Below are 19876 nucleotides of genomic sequence, written 5' to 3'. Positions count from 1 at the left end.
TGTCTTACACAACCAGTATTTACTGACATTTGACTGTGGTACCCTTCATCTTCAAGCCAATTTATATGCATAGCGTCTCTACAAAGTGTCTCTAAATCTAAAACTCAGCTACTCAGTCACATAGACTGCCAGTACTCCATAAGGAGAGCTGTTTTGTAATATTCAGCATAGACATGCCTGCCAGGCTTTGTCCCATAGGCAAGGATGGTAAAGTATTTAAGTACACCTGTAGTATTCCACCCAAAGTACCTGGAAACTTTAGTCCCATGAGCTTCTTTTGTTGAGCTAAAGGGTTTGTTCACTGGTCTGCAATTCCACCTCTGAGTCTAAATCCTCAGGAAGATTAGGCAAATTAGGACACTGATGCTTGAAAAAGTGCGTAACTCCACATGAGCCAGCTCCACGCCACTCCAGAAGGTGGCGGTAATGCAAGAGCCTGTAAACTGTATTATAACTGTAAACTGTTTATACTGAATTATGGCTTTGCAAATATGTATTACAAATGAAATTCTGGACTCAGTGTCAACACTATTACCGTTATGTTCACGTTATGACAATAGATGGTTTTGTGGATGAATCTCATTTATTTCAGTTTCGCAATTTCTCTTGTCATGTTTTTTTTCACAGGTTCAGTTAACAGGTTAAGTGATCACTTGACATCACTTATGTTGTTTAAAAAGTGATTTCTAAAAAATAATTAAAATGAATGTTTTAAAACAAATAAACAAACACTACAATAATACTAGTTTAATAAAACACCCATTGCCTGTAGTTGATGAATCTTCTAAGCATCTGTGTTCCTCGTTGCCTGTAGATGGCACACACTGTTAGGTATAAACTGCAGCACATTTTATGCATTTAGGTGGTGCAGGTTGAACAGCAGGTCCAGATCATAAACTAAATATAAAGTCAATGGCCCAGATATGCAGTTGTGAGTCTGCAGTAGCAGTTGCTCTGCAGTCAGTTTCGCTGGGTCCCTTTCAACTGTGTCCTTGTAATAGTGCATCTAACGTCAGACCGGAGGCAACACACCAGAGGCGGTACGTTCATGTGTAGAAATGTGAGGCAGCGTCTGACATTGTAAATGCAGCTTTTCACTAATGTGGGTTAAATATCTGGAACATGCTGCAGCCTCATTACTATTCAAGCCACATGCAGCCCAGACGACCGCCTGCTTTCTTTAATATTATCTGCCATTGCTTGGAGCACGTTGTTGACTTCTCTGGCCGTGTCCCTGTTTATGTGTGCGTTTGTCAAGCATCTGTCAGCCACGGTCCACTCGTCACTAATGTGGTAATCCCATAAAAGCTGACAATGAGGCAAACCAGCCTTGGAAGTCAAACACACATGCTCAGTGGCACACAGTCGGTGTCAGGATTTGGCTTGAGCGGTGACTCTGACATTAGAAATGGGAGAAATAACCTATTAATTCTGGTGTGTCACTCAAATGCCTGTGTTTCATACATTATAAGACAGAGGGAGATAGAAAGAAGAGCTTGGATTTGTACATGGGTACAGTGGGAGGGAGCAGCTGTGGGTACGCCCGAGTGTGTTACACAGAGAGCTTCATCCTAGCCGGCACATAGTTTGCTCTGGGGGGTTTTCCTTGGCTATGTCACATGCTGCACGTGAGTAGCAGAGGTTGGGGGTGGGCATTATGCAAGACACCCTCTCGCTCACTCTCTCTTTTACATGCATACGCATCCCAAAGGTGCTGGTTATGCCTTATCCAGCCAGCCTCTGCTCTATCATAAAGCTTAATGGGTTGAAGTAGAGCAGCTACGAGGGCTGAGCAGCAGAATCTAGACTGATGAATACCACCTGCCCGCATTACTCCTTTAAAATAAGTATTTAAAAGTATTTCAGATGCCAACAAACAATACGTTGAGGTCTTAGTCTCACTCCATTTTCTCTCTTTCAAGGTTATTAAATACCTTCAGTGGGTGTTATTACCTGACAGCTTTCATGGCACATGAGACGGATCTGTGACTAGATTACTCAGAGAAAAAGACAGATTTCCAAGGGGGCCCAGACTCTTAAGGCTTCGAACCTCCATGGCTTTGCATACATACAGTATAATTACTGAGTTCAGTTGGAATATCTGCCAATACTTCCAGGATATTATCAGTTAACTGACATTCCTGCTCAGTCTCTTATTGATAGGTGATCCCCTGTGAACACACCCACCCCTCCTCCCCCTGGTGAGTGTACAAGGATCTCTGTGTTCCCACACCTCGCGTTAAGAGCTTAGGACTTCGGGTAGCCTGTCCATTATTGACATTTTCCTTATTTCATTTGTTGCACAATTAAACATTTATTAAATCAAGATTTATATGTTTATTCGACTCAATTCATCAGCAGCCCGGCGGAGGAGCGTTTGAGGAGTGGGCGGATGGGGGGCGCAGTCATCATTTAAGAAACCCCTGATAGAGCGCATGCGCTTGGATTTGAAGAGAATACGCCATATTGAATTCCCGTAGGAACCAGCTAGCATTTTTTCCAGCTAGCGGTGTAAATGGGCCACTTTATCAATGGTCCTAGTTCGGTTTAATGTTTAAATACGTCTATTTTCGTTACCTCGGACAGCGTAGCGACCCTTGAAAGGTCCAGGGTGCGGCGCAGATTCACAACGGGCTCTTTAGTGTGTGTGTTAGATACTTATAGGGGGGGTTACCGGAGAAAGAAGTTGAATGGATCCGAGGGTAGCTTGGATTCAGCCCGAACAGAAAGGACCTGCGAACGCCTTATGGATGCACGTCTGGGAGACCTCTCAGGGAGTACGGACACTCTCCACTCAGCAGCAGCAGCAGCTCCACAATCAAAATCATTACGCGGCGTTGGATGTTTTAAAAAATGTGGCGACTGCGGTGGCGGCGAGCAAGAGCATTTGCAGCAGCAACGGCAACGTTACTGGCAGCCTGGGCAACGGCAGCAGCCATCACAGCATCATGAACGGCACCACACACGGCAGTAGTGTTAACGGTACTGCGATGTCCCCGCTGGGGATGTCGCTGTCCAACGGGAACGTACACAACTCTTTCGCCGCGACGAACCTCGCCGCCGAAGCAGGTGAGGGGAAAATCCTGCCCCAGAAGTCTGGATCCGTCTCCTCCTCGTCTTCGCAGGAATCCGGGGCGGACAGTCCCCCTTCCAGCTGCTCACTTGAGAGGACTATGGGTGGAAATGACACGGGAAACATTAATAAAAACGTCGGGGGTGCCAACCTGCTCTTCAGCACGAGCGACAACATGGACAATAATGTGAACCTTTACCACCAACATCACCGTCACTTACAGGAGCACCCGGCTTACAATTTACAGCAGATATGCGCGAAGCGTCATCAGGTTCACCCCTCTGTGTCTGTAAATCACACACACAATCATCACCCAGGCCGAAGGAAAAGTGACAACAAAGCGAGCACTTATGGGATGAATTACTTGCTGTCAAACTGCACTAATGGCAATTATGCGAGCACTTGGACTCCCTGGAAGACGAGGAAGTACAACCCGGGGGTCTTAGGGTGAGTGTCTGAACGCTATAGGGTTATAAGGCTGAAGTTGAGTAACGTCTGTCTTTTGCTGCTCTTTCAGCTAATACGCGTATTTTATGTGTATGTATTAAGTCATATAATAGAATGGGCTCTATCTGAACGCTGTCCAGATGCCCAGACATGAGTAATCTGGAGTCAGGCTGGATGTTTTCTGTCGCCGTTGTATGGTTAGCGACATATCCACTGTTACATGTCGTAGTTGCGTAAAGGCGGCGATAGACGGCCTGGACGAGACCGGAAGTGCCGTGATTTTGTCCTCTGAATTTTAAAGTGGACCGTTAAATCATTGTCATTTCCTACACATTACGGTAGAAATACAGCTATCAAACACTGAAAGCGAGGAGTTGTTAAATATTTCGTCCACCCCATAAATACGTGTTGCAGACACGGTATTTTCATGGTGTCGTTTATTTAGAAGGTTTTGACCGGATACTCGAATTTTTAAACGTTGTCCGGTCGTCAGCACGACCGAGGAGCTAATAGCTAACCTGGCTAACGGTTTCTCCTGTAACTGTAACTTAAATGTACGGAGCAAGCAGTTTAAAAGCCGAATTACGAAACTTATTCCACCAAGGAAAACTAAGATTGATCACTGAAATTGAAAAATTCTATTAATAACCATCCTAAATATTACTACTACATTTTAACTAACGCGCAAGTGAATGAACTGTTCATTCTCCGGCTTTATTAATTACTTGCTTGATAAAAGTATTCTGTCAACGTAATGTGACACTATGCAAGCACTTTGGATTTAAATGTGAATATTGTAAATTTCAACGCTTTATGTAGCATTTATATCTTTATTATACAGCAAAGGCAGAATAAAAATTATGGTTGAGATGCGTATTAAATTCTGGAAGACTCGCTTTTATACCCAAGTTATTCTGGGTGCAACCACAGTTGACTTCCTTTTTCCAGGTTGTTCTTTATTGAGCACTCCTTCAGTGTGACATAACATGCAGGGGTGTATGTACTGAAGAAACACAGTTTGATCAAAGATTAAATGGAGTATATATTATTAGATTAATCTCTCCTTTCTCACAATGTAATGTGTAGGAATGGTTAGTAGGTGTTGCGGGAATGTTTGACACCTGGTGTAATAAGAACCGTGTAACTGTATGTTGGGATTGATTTCAGATATTCATAAATGTGTTATCAGTTTTGCACAGGCAGGAATATTCTTACAAAACAAATGACTATAGAAGTTTCCAATGTGGGACACAATCTTGTGATCTTTGAAACGGCTACTTGTTTGATAAGTTTCTGTACAATGAATCTGCGTTTGTCATGGAAATATGCGAGTTGTTATTGTTTTAACATGTGGTGGCTGAATTAATGACACGTCTTATTTGAGGTTTCACAAGTTTTCTGATGCAAGTTTTGGCTTGTACACTGACAAGTCTTGTATTGGGTTGCCTTCAGGGATGCACTTTGAAGTCCTATGTAGGGAGGGAGGCCCATTTCAAATTGAAAGTACTGTTCAAATAACTGTAGTTACTCAGAATTGACATTCAGCGATTAGGTTTGGTTAATATAACATTGTATATTTAAAATATATTACAGTGGCAAGCACCATTGGTTTCTTTAATACTGGTCCCCAAAGTGGTCAAATATTGATTGAGGTTGTTAGCCTAAAGAATTTTTGACTTTAGGCTAGTGTATCAGGAATGTCTGTAGTAGCACTCCGATTTTGACTGTGGAGTTCCCAATAATAAATATGCTCTCGGACAGTGGTGGACTCTTGGCATTCATACGCCCTGGCCTGACTGGCAGTGTTTTCACCAAGAAGTGGGCACATGGGCTGGCTGCATCTCCTCCAGGGCTCTGGTAATTGATTGTGACAGTCCCCCTGTTCTGTATTTCACACTGACAACATAGTGTGCATTCCTAGAAAAATGAATAGCCACAGGGATGAACAGGCTTGCACTGTTCGAAGGCATTTGACTGGTCAGAAATCTTTATGCTATATATGCCTCTCTGCTGTTGAACACAAAAACATATCAACAGTAAGCCCGGGACTCTGCAGCCCTACTCTGGCTCCAACTAAAGCTTTGTTCCACATTCCGCTCAAAACCTCAGGTGCATGTTGTTGTATCTGTGGCTTTGCACGTCCAAATATTTTCACTGATGATAAGAAAAATGCTGCAACTGTCACTATGACCACTTTTGTTGTGGCCCATATTTGGGATATGGCTACGTTAAGAGCTAGGATTACTGTTGCTCTCATGGATAATGCCAAAGTTACAAAGGTTTTGTTTAAAATGTTTTATATCAAGAAGAGTAGAAGAATTTGAAATTGGTTTCTTACAATATTGACTTTTGAATAGTTTCACACAGTTGTGATCCCAAAGGGATTTATGGTTTTCAGACTTGGACTTGCACTAGGACCGTAGCTCAGAACTCTCACAGACGTAAATTATTGCCGTTTCGTTTATCTGGGATATTGTGCTTCCTCTGTAACTCCAATTCTGCACAGCTGTACAGTGATGTTACAGACTGATACCATTTTAAACAAATTTTGCCACAGTATAGGCATGGATTTAAGGTTAATTAGTGACTTTTAAGATGCCCTGACACTGGTGAATTTAACATATTAAACTCTGAAAGTGAAGGTTTTGATTTAAAAAAAAAAAAAAAAAAGAAGAAAAAAAAGGCAAAGGGAAGCAACCACTGGAAGTTTTTACCAACCCAGTTGTCAGAACAGTGACCCGTGTAATCAAATAATTTCTTACCTTACACTATCAAATATGCAGATAAATGTTTGCATTAGAGAAGCGGTGGAATTCTGCTTTAGCACTAGCTGTCTGAAAGTTCAGAGTTCTGATTAAAGTCTTCTCTCAATACTGAACCTTTGGATCCGCTAACAGTTGCATACAGTTGGTATTAAATCTGGATTAGACATGTCTGGTTGATACCAGACCTGTTCAGATATACTCTGAATGTCCAGTGTGTTCCAGAGCTTCTTGGCTCTCATTTAATGGGTGCTAATCAGCTGTAATCTTGAAGCTTACAGGGTTTTCTACCAAAACTATCCTATATATTTAGTAATTTTGTAGTAGATATATTCACCAGTTGTTTCACAATTGCACCTAGCAGTGTGAAATGATTCAAGGCAGTGCACATATTTTAAATAGTTCACAGGTAATTATTTCATTCATTCATTCATTTTCTGTAAACACTTGTCCTGTAGAGGGTCATGAGGGGGGCAGGACCTATCAGCCTAGGTTTTAACTGATATTTGTCGGAGAAGAGTCAGTGTGATGAGAGAGAATAACTCAAGTTTGTCACTTTTTTCTTCAGACTCCACGAAGAGGTGATGGACTTCTACAACTTTATGTCTCCTCGACCAGAGGAGGCAGCAATGAGGAAGGAGGTGGTGAATCGGATAGAGATGATCATCAAAGAGCTCTGGCCAACTGCAGATGTAAGACACACACACACACACACACACACACACACACACGCATGCATACGCATGCATGCTTTTGTTTATTTGATCCCGCCCCAGTGACTTAATATTTTAGAGAGCAGTCCCTTAATTCACCCAATTGGCTCTTGGAGGAGGAATTATTGGCACTAGTTTGACATTTTGGGAAATGCTCTCAACCTCTTTTCCACAGAGGTGGGCAATCTATATCACGGTATTGTGAGTGGGGTGAAACTGAGGGTCATAGCATGATCACTGAAGATATTCCGTTCCAAAAAATGATTAAAATTCACATATTAGCTAATCTTCAGCACACAAATTAAGATGCTGCATATCTTTTGGTTTAATTAACTCTGAATACATTTTCGGTTTATGTGTTAAATTTTTTCTTTATTACTGAAGTGCTTGGCAACCGCGTCACGACGATGATGATGATAAGACTCTATAAAGTTACTGTGTCCATTCAAGAAGTAATCTGGCACGTGGCAACCCACCTCCTGTAAAACCACTGCTTGGTTCAGTTTGACTCGTCATTGCCAGCCTTTCTGCTGAGCTAAGCTAATCGACCCCTAGCTGTAGCTTCTTGCTTAATTCTCCTGAAAGTAAAACACAAAAAGTCCTTCAAAAGAGCCATTCTGCAAACTTCTGAATTGTTATTAGAAGCGAACTAGAAGGATTGATTGAAGTTTCTGTAGAAGGAATGTTCAGAAATTACACTTTTTGATCAGTGTTGTATTTAGAAGCTTGTGCACTTTGTATGTATAGAAATAGTGATGGAGGATCTTGCTGTTGGTTGAGAACAGTGCAGTGAAGTAGGGTTGATGCAATGCCCCTTTCATTACTTAATGATGTAAAACATGCGCAGCGGTGATTTGTTGGCTGCCAATCTTCCCCACTTCCACTATGAGTTGCGTTGTCAGGTAAATGGATCAAGACTCTGATTTGTACCAGCCTCCCTTTTCATTTCAGCCTATTAATCCTGGCCTGTCCGTGTGCAATTGCCTTGTCGTATTTACCAGACGGAAAAGGAAAGAACTGTACGCCGCTTCCTTTGGAGGGCTTCGCTTGCAGCCCCCAAGCGCAGCATTTGTTTTCTTGAACCCATTGTATAGCTAATTTGGCAGCATATTCAGTTTGGCAGGGTGACCTGTTCCTGAAGTGAAACCTGGAAATAACTTTGTCCTGGTGATTTGCAAACATTTTGAACCGATCTGATCTATAGTTGTTCCAAAGCAGGTTGCCAAGCCCTTTGTGGTTTCGATTGTGATTTAAGAGGCGGTGTCACTGTGTATGTTGTGTCCTGTGCTGCATTTTACTTAACAATTTCTTGTTCCTGCAACAGGTCCAGATATTTGGTAGCTTCAGCACAGGGCTGTACCTTCCAACAAGGTAAGACACAGTATTTCTACATAAAGAAAACTCAAGGTACCAATTGGTTTGCTGGACAGTAATTTAATGTTCTTACATTTTTCCCCTCAGTGACATTGACCTGGTGGTGTTTGGGAAATGGGATCGTCCCCCGCTGCAAGAGCTAGAACAAGCACTACGCAAACATAATGTGGCTGAACCTTTCTCTATTAAAGTGCTGGACAAGGCCACAGTAAGTAGAAGCAACCAGAATGTGTTTCTCAACTATTCTAGCTATGTGAAGAAGCCAGAGGGTGTTCATATTGTGTTTATAAACAAGGGCAAATTGTAATTTACAGCAACATATTTGAATGAAATAGAGATTTCCATCCTGCATATTGCTACAGTGATGAATGTGTGTGTTAACATTGCTTGACTGTGAATTTTCAGTATTCTGGGTTTTATTCCTCACTGTAAATAATAAAATATTATTTACCCGAGTAAATTAACCGAAAGTTGAACTAGAACAAACCCTGCCAAATCAAAAAATTGGCAACACATTTTACATTCCATTCAAAGTTCTGCTGGACTTCAAATGGGCAGTTGGAAATGTAGAGCTTACACTCCACTTAATTCCCTCAGCGGAAATAAAAAAGAAGAGGTGCACTAACCTGTGAGCCTCAATTAGTGTCCTCCATCTGTTCAGCTCATAGGTGGCTCATTTTGCCAGTTGTGTTGGACCTGATACCCATTTTTCCTGATAAACAGTGTATTACGTACGATTATTGTGCAAATGGAGTGTGTGTATAGTTCACAAAAAATGAAACCCGTCATCACGTATTCAGCTGAGGTCAGTGATTTTGGCTCAGTTCAGTTCTACTTAAACTTCCCTTCATTGTGTTAAAGCGAAACCATCATTCTACAGTTTCTTGTAACTACATAGGTGGAAGTGTTTATTGCTTCACTCCCACAGTGGTAGTTTTGGAAAAGGTAGCAGGGCAGCCCACACATCCATCTTGTGGGCTGTGCATGCATTGAGGCAAACCATCGTCAACCTTGCTGACTGACATGATGATAAGCTGTAGTTATCTACGGTTAGATAAAGGCTAAGATGTGTGATGATGTATTTCACCTACTTTCTTTCAGGTGCCAATCATCAAGCTGACAGACCAGGAGACTGAGGTGAAGGTGGACATTAGTTTTAATGTAGAGACTGGGGTCAAAGCGGCGAGCTTCATTAAAGACTACGTAAAGGTGAGAGAGTACATCTGTCTTGGAAATGTTACCCTCAGATCATACTGGTTTAGTTTTAATTGTGGAATCTGACCAAAAGACCACAAACAACACACAGAAATCCATGTGAAGTCGCAGACTACAGAGACTAACGCTTACTAAGAATGGAGCACGAGAGCAGGAAAAGGTCATGTAGACATGTTTAAATAAAAAAAACCGCCAGAGGAGTCCCATAATTACCGTTCTACAGTGGGGTCTAAATACAGAACTTTGGAAAATCCCTCTGTGAATCAGGCAAGCCAGCAGTTTAAAGCATTACACTTCACTCCAGTGTTGTTCTGGCCCATCTCATTTCCTAAGTGAAGATGGAACAGACCCAGCAACCGTGCTCAATATAATCTCCTCTTAACTGGACCGGAGTCTGTGTGGTGCTGAAGATCTCATTGCCAAATCTGCTCAGTGGGGTGAGTTCACCCTGTGGCTCTGACAGAATTCCTGCTGAAGGTGGACCTCTGCCTGTTTTCAGTCCTGGCTTTAGTAGCTAATGAAGGAGAGAAATTCCAGGTGCCGACATTCCAGCAAGCTGTCAGCTTTTGGCCTTTGTCTGTTGTTGTAGTTGCATGTTTGTTTTCAGATTCTCTGGGAGCACATGTCGCAGCTTGAAAGGCTGCTGTCAGCATCCATCCAGCAATAGCTGATGTTGTTAATCTATGAGCGAGGATCCAGCGCAGTCTCTTCGTTCGTTTTTATGTATCGGGCAGGTTACTGTAAAGCTAGTTGTAGCAGCATGCGGACCAGTCTTGTTCTCACTTCCTAAAAGCATATTTGAAAAAGCTAACCAAGACATGCTGCTCCACTGGCACAGATAAGCACGCACACATTGCCAGGAGTATGCTGCCTTTTCAATTGGAAAATTAACATATTTGTAATTCCCGTTCTCAGCCCCTCAGGCGCTTCACACCACTTCACATTGCTACCTTTTTTTAGAAAGTTTGGCCCAGATGGCAGCAAGAGAGAGCGTGGATGTTAGTAGGGGCTGTAACAATTGTATGTTGCAAGTTGAAGAAGACACTTGGATTACTGGTAAAATGTCTCAGGGGAAACTCAACAAGCTCCTTTGTTTTTTTGATATTAATATTTTACTATTGAACTCCTTTGATGATCTAGTTCTTTTTGTTTCAGTAATAATCATGTTTCTACTTGTAGTTTTTAGCTCTGAATTACTTGCTTTTGTTATGTTATGTTTGTTATGTTCATAGTTCTTGAGAGGCGGGTAATGCACTGAACTGGGGTCATGACATGATAACAGGTGCCCCAGGATCATAGCGTTCTACATTTCGAATAGTATGATTAATGTATAAAACTACCGTCAGCTACACAGCACCGCCAGTGAATCTTCAACTGATTTAGTGGGTAGTCCTGGTAAATACTCCATCAAATCAGAAACCCTCACAAAAGATTTATTTATGTGGGTTTAAATGTGTCCATTTAATAGTTTTGATTGAATGAATTCAGTCACATTTTACTAAACTGAATGAACTTGTCTGTGAAGTTCAGTCACTCTTAATTATTAAATCCTCAACCACTCAGTCAAGCCAAGTTGTTATTTGTCCAAACATACACACTCCTGACATGCTACAGTCCTTTCAGTAACTTTCTCTCTCCACTTTCAGTGTACGTTGGCCCTCTCTCTAACTCACTGAATTCTCTGTATAAAACTAGAACCCCCCAGTTCCCTCAGTGGCTTATACATGTCAAACCATCTACTTTTCCTTTTTAAGATTCTCTTCTGTGCTCTGATCTTTTTTTTATTATTAATTTATTTTTTATACTTAATCCACAGTTTGACTGAAGTGACTATTGCCATTCCACATCTGTCTCTGTTGTCTGCTTTCAGAAGTATCCAGTGCTGCCTTACCTGATCTTTGTACTCAAGCAGTTTCTGCTGCAGAGAGATCTGAACGAAGTCTTCACAGGGGGCATCAGCTCTTACAGTCTCATTCTCATGGTCATCAGTTTCCTACAGGTATTGTAACACAGTTGCCACAAATATCAAACTTGCCTCATTTTTCTAGTGATGCTTGTGCTAATACAGTTTATATGATAGTGGTAGAAGTATTTTATTTGTCCGGCTGCCTCTAATCTGTTAATGCTAAGGACAGCGATATCAGGATTCACATAATTAGTTGTGTAAAGCAGCATTCATAAGAAAGTACCTTTCATGATGCAATAATAATCCAGTGTCCTTGTCTCTTCAGCTCCATCCTCGTATTGATGCCAGAAACCCCAGTGAGAACTTGGGGGTGTTGCTGATCGAGTTCTTTGAGTTATATGGCCGCCATTTCAATTACTTGAAAACAGGGATTCGTATCAAAAATGGAGGCGCATATGTAGCCAAAGAGGAGATAATGAAGGCCATGACCAATGGATACAGGCCATCCATGCTTTGCATAGAGGACCCACTACTTCCAGGTGTGTCTTCACAGAAATCCTATTTTTAGTCTGTGTTATTGGCTACTATATTAATAGCTGGCTCAGAGACCTAATGACTCTGAACAGAGTCTGCATCTTTGTGCAGTCTCGCTTGTAGTAAGAAATACTTAGGCTGGTGGTGTTTGACCTTTTCTATTTGAATCATTTTATTTTGTCACCATCTGGTGGTGGTGTGTGGGATTACATGGTGGCTGGCAGCTATCGAGGACACCTTAAGCAAACACTGCACCAGTTTTCACCTGCACTGATTCTCTACAAACAGAAACCCAACCAACATTTTTGAAGATGATTGGATCTAATAAGAAAATGACACATAGACTAATGACTAAATAGTTAAAATTTAAAACTAACTATTTAAAAATTTTTAAATAGTAGTTTGTGATGCAAACATACCATTTGCAAGTAAGCCGCAAATTCTGTCACAATTAGTGTCAACTTTACATTTAAAAACTTTAAATTTGTCTTTTTTTCCTGTAGGTAATGATGTGGGGAGGGGTTCCTATGGTGCCATGCACGTCAAGCAGGTGTTTGACTACGCCTACACTGTCCTAAGTCATGCCGTGTCACCTCTTGCGCGGTCATATCCCAACAAAGACTGCGAAAGGTCAGAATTCAGTCCATTACAAAAAGCTTTGTAGATGAAAGCACTAAAGAGTAAAAGTGGTCCTCCTTTTAAAACACATCTCTCTCGTCCCTACAGCACGCTGGGGAGGATAATCAGGTTGACCCAGGAAGTGATCGAGTACCGGGAATGGATCATTAAGAAGTGGGGGGGCAGGGATTTAGCACGAACAGACAACAGAGGTATGATCAGATCATATGCAGTGAGTAGAAGTGATGGTTAACTGCTTTGTAGGGAACGTCTGCTTTTCATTAAAGTCAATTTACTGTCTATGAAGCCATTAACTTGTGGCTAAATATTACAAATACAATAACGAATACAGCTATGTTCACAGTGTGCAACAGTTCTGCAAAACAGCAAGGCATGGACAGCTACTTTTATGAGCTGCTGTTGAATTGTTGCTCCAAAGCTTGTTGACATTGTTATGTTGAAAAGAATGCTGGAGCACATACAAATAATTACTTGACTTGTGACTGCATGATTGGAGTGCTGCCAAAAAGGGAACTTTTTTTTCCTGCTGTGGGTCCAGTTCAACCTCACCCTTTATTGTCTCTCCCCAGTTTCTCCTACCAAGGACTCGGAGCAGGAGTCCTGTGTGCTGGGCGGCGGTGTTGGGTCAGAAGAGCAGCAGAGGGACTCGGTGTCCCCTCACAGTGCAGACTCTCCTATGTCCATCTCCAGTCCTCAGCAGCACTCGTCAGCCTCATCCGTGTCCTCACTGTCTGGATCTGACAATGTAAGAAAACACATACACATGTGCGGAGAAGAGGAAAAACACACACTGTAGATATGCAGTCACAAGCTTTTGATTTGTTGCAGATTTTCTGGGGTGTATTTCTTGTAAACTGTCTTTCAGTGTGGCTTAGGTTCATACTCCACACTTGGGTGACCTTTTTTGCCATTCTCTTCTCTCACCATTCCCACATTTCCTCTGTCTCTATTGCAGGCCATGATAACTTCCTTAATCTAGTAGAAAACTTCTGTTTGCTGAGTGTTTACCACTGTAAATGATTCTTTTCCTTCATAATTTATTGTGTTTCTGCAGTTGATGTCTGGTTTAGTTGAGTAATATTGCCATCCACCTGGTGTGTCTCCGTCCTGATTGGTTCTCTTAAACCCATCTGACGGAGGCACACGCAATTTACATCTAATTTTCCTGTTTAGATAAAAATATGATCTGCGGTGGCTGTAAGTGACACAGTATCCTTCTGTTTGATCTCCCAGGACTCTGATTCAACGTGTCCGTTCCAGCCAAACCTGCCAACGTTTCCGTCTTTCCCACCCATGGGCCTACCTTTACCACAAGGCCTCAACCTGGGCACCGGCAAGCATGGCATAGGAGGACACCATCTGCTCATGCCTCCAGTTTCACAGGTAGACACAGAGCAGTAGCCACAGGCTAGTTTTTTGTGTTTGCTTTGGTCATATATGCAAAATGAGAACAGTGGAAATGTTCCGGTAGTATTTAGAGAACCAGTGTATGAGTAAAATGTACTGCACTGTAGTTAATTGTTTTCTCTTTCATCTGCCAGGCTCGTGTGTCACTGCCCGGTGGTCTAACAATGCACTCCATACCTGGCAGACAGGTGTGTATAGACGCCAGGCTCCCCCCCTTCTTCCACATGCCCCCCCCAGCCCATGCTCATGCCCCTGCCCCTTCCAGCCCCCAGCCTCCGCCCAGCCCCCACTCCAGCCACACACACAAGGTAGGCGCTGGGTCTAACAAACGCACTCAAATGCACTGTCAAGACAACCTTGTCTCACATGCAGGTTTATACTCTTTCCATTTTCTCCGTCTCTCATATATCATCTCAAATGCTCTCCCTCTTCTGCACGCTTCAGCCTCTGTCAAATGTCTCATTTTCTTGTTCTGTTTACTCTGTGCTTTATCAAGCGGTCTTCAGGGTAGTTGTGTATCACATTACATTGTTTTGCTCTTTTCGCCATTCACAAATAACCAGTAGGTAATAAAACTACAACTTTGAGGTCTGATGTTCCCACCTGTACTTACTGCTAGGAGAAATTACACCAACTGCCAAAGAAACATGACCTTTTACACTTTGATCCCATTTTAGTTCTTACTACCTACTGACCCATTAAAAGAATAGTTCAGCATTTTGGGAAATACTCCTATTTGCTTTCTTGCAGAGATTAAAAGGGAGTTCTGATGGGTTTCATCATTGTTTAATTTCTATATATAATGCTAGAATTGTAGATGTTCATAACATGGCCAAAGTTTCAAATACTGAAGTAATCTGTGTGAGCCAAAAGCTCAGGCTTTGGCTGCTCTAAACACTTGGTTTCCAACATTTGTTTTCTACTTTCATGCCAACCTGACGTCAGCTCGTCACAGATTTCTTTATACGATCATCTGCTCCAGGCACAGCACACCCACGAAGTCAAACCACGGTCTTCTTGGTAAATGTATGTACACATTTTTGAAAAGTCTACTTGAGTAGTATTCTAGACGTTGAATGTACTCCAGCATACGAACGGACACGTTTATGTGACACAACAAGCAGTCAGAGAACCTCACATTACATATGAAGTCATCCTGATGGAAGTGTGTTTTTTGCTACGGATCTTAGTGTTGTCCACTTTGAAGTTCTCTGTCAGATTCAGGCTTGAACACTTCCAGATGGGTTTGAGAAGCTGCTTTCAATTGAGAATTTTTTAGGGATGCCCAAATTTATTGTTTATTGGTATATTGGTACCAGAAAAGGATCCGCCAATAAAAAAACAAAACAAAAGAAAATTCCGCAAAGGGCTACTTAAGTTCATCCTCTTAGACGTCTATCTACAGTAGAAATAAACGTACTCTGCCTTGTACGTAATAAAGGGTTTGTGTCTGTTCATGACCTCACAGGTTGCTAGTGGTCTGTTTATGTCTGTGTTTACCAATTTTGAATATGTCTTTACCCAGCAAAAAAGAGGAGTAAAAACCAATAAAGGCAAAATGAACAAACCCATAAAAAGAACTTGGTTATCAATCAGAATGTTACTGTAAATATCTGCATTGTGTCTGTCCAGTATCTGACTGTTCCTTGAAGCGTGCCGGTCAGAAGAATGTAGGCTTTTAGGGAAGGGTCCTCAAAGAGCCTGGAACATTTGCATGCAGTGGCTGTATAGCAGACAGTAGGAGGAAATCTTGCATAACTTCTCATAAAAATGAGCGTGATAGATCTCCTTTCCTTTACTTTCCTATAAAACAAACTAAAGAGAGCAGTTTTCACTTTTCTACAGCATTAGACTAGCCGATCCTAGCCTCTGTGCTAACAGATGAAGATAAAAATGATACCTATCCTCTTAACTAAGGCTCAGCAAGAAAGCAAATATTTGTTATTTTCCAACGTGTTTGAGTTGAGTCACGGAGCATGGTTTTATTCCAGCAACATGCACTAGATTCCCCTGCAATGTGTGTCCACACACAGTAATTCATGGAAGATACAGTCATTTACGAGTCTAGTTGTCAATCTGCAGGGTTTCATTATAAAAGAATGAAATGAGCATCATCACTGAAGATAATTCATCAGCATTTTCTGTGTTTTGTTTCCACCCTTCTTCAGAATGGAGCCAAGTTCAACGTGAAGGGCTTCCACAACCCGCCGCTGGTCAACAACGCTGTTCTGGCTAACCGCGGACACACGCACACACAGTATCACCGCAACACTTGGCGACGCAGAAAGAGGGACAGCCTTCCGGTTAGCCTCAGCAGATAGAAACCACTGCTCTCCCCCTAACCCTTCCTCCCTCCCCTCTCTGGCCACATGGCTCTTCATCCGTGGTGACTGATGGACAGACAGATTGACAGAGGACCAGAGACCAGCAGTTTTAACTCTGGGGCTGCTGTGACACCGAACGACAGCCCTCAGCTCTGCATCTTCACCTTGCTATCTGTGTCTTTCCGTTTCTGCATGACTTTTTTCACTTTGGTTGTCAGCAGTATTACGTTACTTTCAGTATTGTTTTCCTCACCTGTTTCAGGTCTCTTACTGTTTGTTTTCTGTTATTTTTGTGGGACTCGGTGTTGATGGCATTGCCAAGTTCAGTTCTTGACCTCGTTTTGACCCTTGCGATCAAGCTGCTTGTGGTCTGATGTTTTTTTCTTTTCCTTTTTTTTTTTTTTTACAGTTTATGCACTCCCGAACAAACCGTTTTTCATTTTGTGCAATACCGTTTTTTTTTTCACTTTGAGACAATAGTAAAGGCTTATTTAATTTTATCTGTGTATATGTAAAGGCATTTTATACTGTTATTTTATTTTTGTAGAGTTTTAAATTTTGTTTACGAAACCTTTCCCCAGGCAGCATCTCTGGAGTGTGTGTGGTGTGTGTGTGTGGGTGTTCATCACTTGTGGTGTTTATGTGTGTGGAGTGTGTGTGCACCTCTGCGTCACGTGGTTCAGATAGACCTGCTGTTCAGAGGCCTCTCCCCTCCTTAAATGCGTTCCGTTTGACAAGCTGTCACAGAAAGGGATTAGGAGCTCTTATCTTGATATTCCCTACGCTTTTTGGTCGGGGTAAACAACCAGTTCCTCTGGGATGGTGTGTTCCTCAACTCCCTAAATATAAAGCATGCTGGAGGGAAAGGATGAGAAATACAGCCTGTGATAATCTGCGTAACGAGGGGAGATGGTGCTCCTGTGTTTCCAGCAGATAGACTTAAGCAGTGCCACCTGGAGATTGCGTGTATGTGTATATCTCTGTTTTTCCTTTATGGGAATGTGTTGTTGCCATATTTTGTGCCAGGGGAAGGTTTGCAGCGGCCTGCTACTTTTTCTTGGCCAGCGTTCACTCCACTGGAGGTCATTTTAAAGGAAAGGCTTCCGCACGGTGCGGGATTTTGGCCGGAGAGAGCCTTTTCCGTTAAACATATATGCTTGTGTGTTTCATTTTGTGCGCGTCTTTTTTTAATACATATTGTGGGAGAGCTGGGGCCGAGAAGGCAACAGCTTTACTGACTTGAATTCGAAGACCAGGATTAGGGTAAGAGGGCAGAAAGCCACTGATTTCTCCTTGAATGCCAACGCTGTGTAGATGAGAGGTGTGGGTTGTGGAAAGCAGATCGCTGGACTGAGGTCAGCTATTGCCCTCAGCAGTACACACCATCTCCTAGGATTCTCAGCGATACGGTTTTCTCCTTTTGTGATCCTGGACAAAGGAGAAGGAGGAAGGGTGCTGATGGGGGGGAGGGGGGGTCTTCCTGAACCAAGGACCCTAGTGAAAGGGAATTTATATTTTGATTCCATTCGGGAATCTTATGTATATTCGATTGCCAGGTACTTCCGCTAATTGTTTGCAATGCCTTTCTTTGTGTTTACTTAGGAGTGTGTGTACGACGTCTTTTCGCGAGTGTCACACAAATACACACACTCACAGACAGGACTGTCGACGGCTGTGACTCGCCCTGAACACTACACACCCTGGTGTTATTACTATGCAAGTGGAATATTACTAATTATTGTGTCAACTCTTGTATTTTTTTTTTTTTTTTGTTTTTTGTTCGGGGTTGTTTTCCATTGACAAACTCTGCTTGTTGGACTAGAGAAATGTCACTGACTCTCAAGCCAACTCATGTGAACTCTAACTCCATCCCCTGACCCCCTCGTATTTGTATGAAGTCCCTGAAATGTTTCAAAGTCTAGTTTTTTACACCTGTCAGTGAAATGTAAGGAATGGGGATGTTAATATCAGTGATTGGGTCTGTGTAGTGTGACATAGTGAAACATGTGAGAAAGTATTGAGACTTATAACTTGACACTACAGGTCTTCTGAATCTGAAGCCCCGGTGTACATGAACGGGTGCACCCAGAGAGCGACTTGCTCTCTGAAGGTGCACTTAAGAAGGGGCCAAAGTGTCCGCCAACAATTCTCGACTTTATATTGATTCTCATTCAGTACTGCTACACCATTTATTTGGTCTGTTTTTTTGTTTTGTTTTGTTTTTTAAACCACAGCTACTCTGACTTGTCAGCCAAAACTGCACCTAACAACCTTCAGTCAGTGATGAAGGGTTTTGCTTTGGTGCTGACAGGCCACAGGCAAAGCAGATTATGAGCTAATCATCACCTCCAGCTTAGAGATTTCTCTCAGTAATTTAACAAATAAAAATCATTGACACCATGAAAAGGGAGGAAAGCTTTTCAGAGACGTGTCTAGCCATACTACTCTTTTCACCATATTATTTCATGTAGATGACTAAATAATTTATTGCTTTTTTTCATAATAATTATTTTCCATCCATAGGGAGGTGATAAATAAAAAAGGCATTAGTTTCTCTGTTACATGCGTCCTAACCCAGTATGATTTGGTTAACAAGGTGGATGTCATTACCAAGCCTCTGTAAAGTTTTCAAACTGCTACCTTCCCAGCCAAGTCTTTTTTTTTTTTTTTTTTTTTTTTTTTTTTTTTAAGATTACAGCCAGCATTGATCAAAATGTTGATGGAAGGTCTTTGGCTGGGTTACAGTCGCCTGAATTTTTACAGAAAAGACATGTCATGCAGTAATCAAAGTCTGTCTGATACAAATCTGCGCGCATCCAAGCATCCCAGTGCAGCCTGATCTCCGCGTTTACTTTCCCTCATTACTTTCTCTCACCTGACGGTGTCGGGAACCATTCGAGTTTAAGTTTTGGGTGTGTCCTCACTTCTTCAGATTGGTGTAAAAGTAAACATGGAAGGGAAGCGAGGAGAGAGGCTTGGGCCGCTGGGATCTTGTAAACACATGCGCATGTAGATGCAATGTAATATTACCCCCACTGCAACACAATGAGGGATTTTAAACTGCTGTCTGCTGTTTAGAGAAAGATGACAGCCCTTCTATGTCCTGGCTGATTCATGTGAGCAGTGGCCCTCAAAATGGACGCCTAGCTACGGTGGCCAGAGGGAACCACTGCCACAGATTTTGTTTTTTTGTTTATTTACATTTTTATGTAAATATATTTTTTTCTATTTTATTTTTTAATAAAACTTTTAAAACTGCCAGTCTGCCTATGTGTGTTTTTTGTTCTTTTTGTTTTTTTAAATGATAATGAGCTAAGATGATTGGAGTTGCAATGATAGGATAAGTTTTTGGTTACAAGCTGAAAAGATAAAGTTGCTACAGTGTAAATGTAATTACTGACCAGCCATGGTCGTAATGGTTGGACAAGATTTATCTTCAGATCTGCATCAACCCTTCATGGCCTCATCTCTCACTGTTGATA

General features: G+C 42.0%; 1 protein-coding gene across 4 annotated transcripts; it reads left to right on the top strand.

Moving 5' to 3' along the window:
• The first annotated feature begins 2273 nt into the window (after window positions 1-2273).
• Window positions 2274-19655, top strand: tent4a (terminal nucleotidyltransferase 4A). Of its 4 annotated transcripts, none has more exons than XM_047605794.1 (14): window positions 2274-3520; window positions 6851-6974; window positions 8320-8366; window positions 8457-8577; window positions 9471-9578; window positions 11455-11583; window positions 11816-12029; window positions 12528-12654; window positions 12751-12854; window positions 13233-13408; window positions 13897-14046; window positions 14205-14378; window positions 15016-15096; window positions 16239-19655. In XM_047605794.1, exons 1-14 carry the CDS (start codon window positions 2691-2693, stop codon window positions 16389-16391), a joined length of 2538 nt encoding a protein of 845 aa, XP_047461750.1. In that variant the 5' UTR covers window positions 2274-2690; the 3' UTR covers window positions 16392-19655. The 4 variants fall into 4 exon arrangements, with proteins under 4 accessions (XP_047461750.1, XP_047461751.1, XP_047461752.1 ...); XM_047605796.1 differs by having other exon boundaries at window positions 2275-3520; window positions 14205-14258; XM_047605795.1 differs by lacking the exon at window positions 15016-15096.
• The last annotated feature ends 221 nt before the right edge of the window (window positions 19656-19876 follow it).

This window comes from Mugil cephalus, chromosome 14 (assembly GCF_022458985.1).
Source record: "Mugil cephalus isolate CIBA_MC_2020 chromosome 14, CIBA_Mcephalus_1.1, whole genome shotgun sequence".
NCBI lineage: Eukaryota > Metazoa > Chordata > Actinopteri > Mugiliformes > Mugilidae > Mugil > Mugil cephalus.
Note: the sequence above shows the minus strand (reverse complement) of the source record. Positions and strands in the feature narration are given on the sequence as shown.

Bases quoted from the DNA above. Each gene is read 5' to 3' on its own strand.
- tent4a (XM_047605794.1), top strand. From the start codon at position 2,691: ATGGATCCGAGGGTAGCTTGGATTCAGCCCGAACAGAAAGGACCTGCG. The intron at 12,855-13,232 runs GTATGATCAGAT...GTCTCTCCCCAG, and splicing joins AGCACGAACAGACAACAGAG to TTTCTCCTACCAAGGACTCG. The intron at 13,409-13,896 runs GTAAGAAAACAC...TTGATCTCCCAG, and splicing joins CACTGTCTGGATCTGACAAT to GACTCTGATTCAACGTGTCC.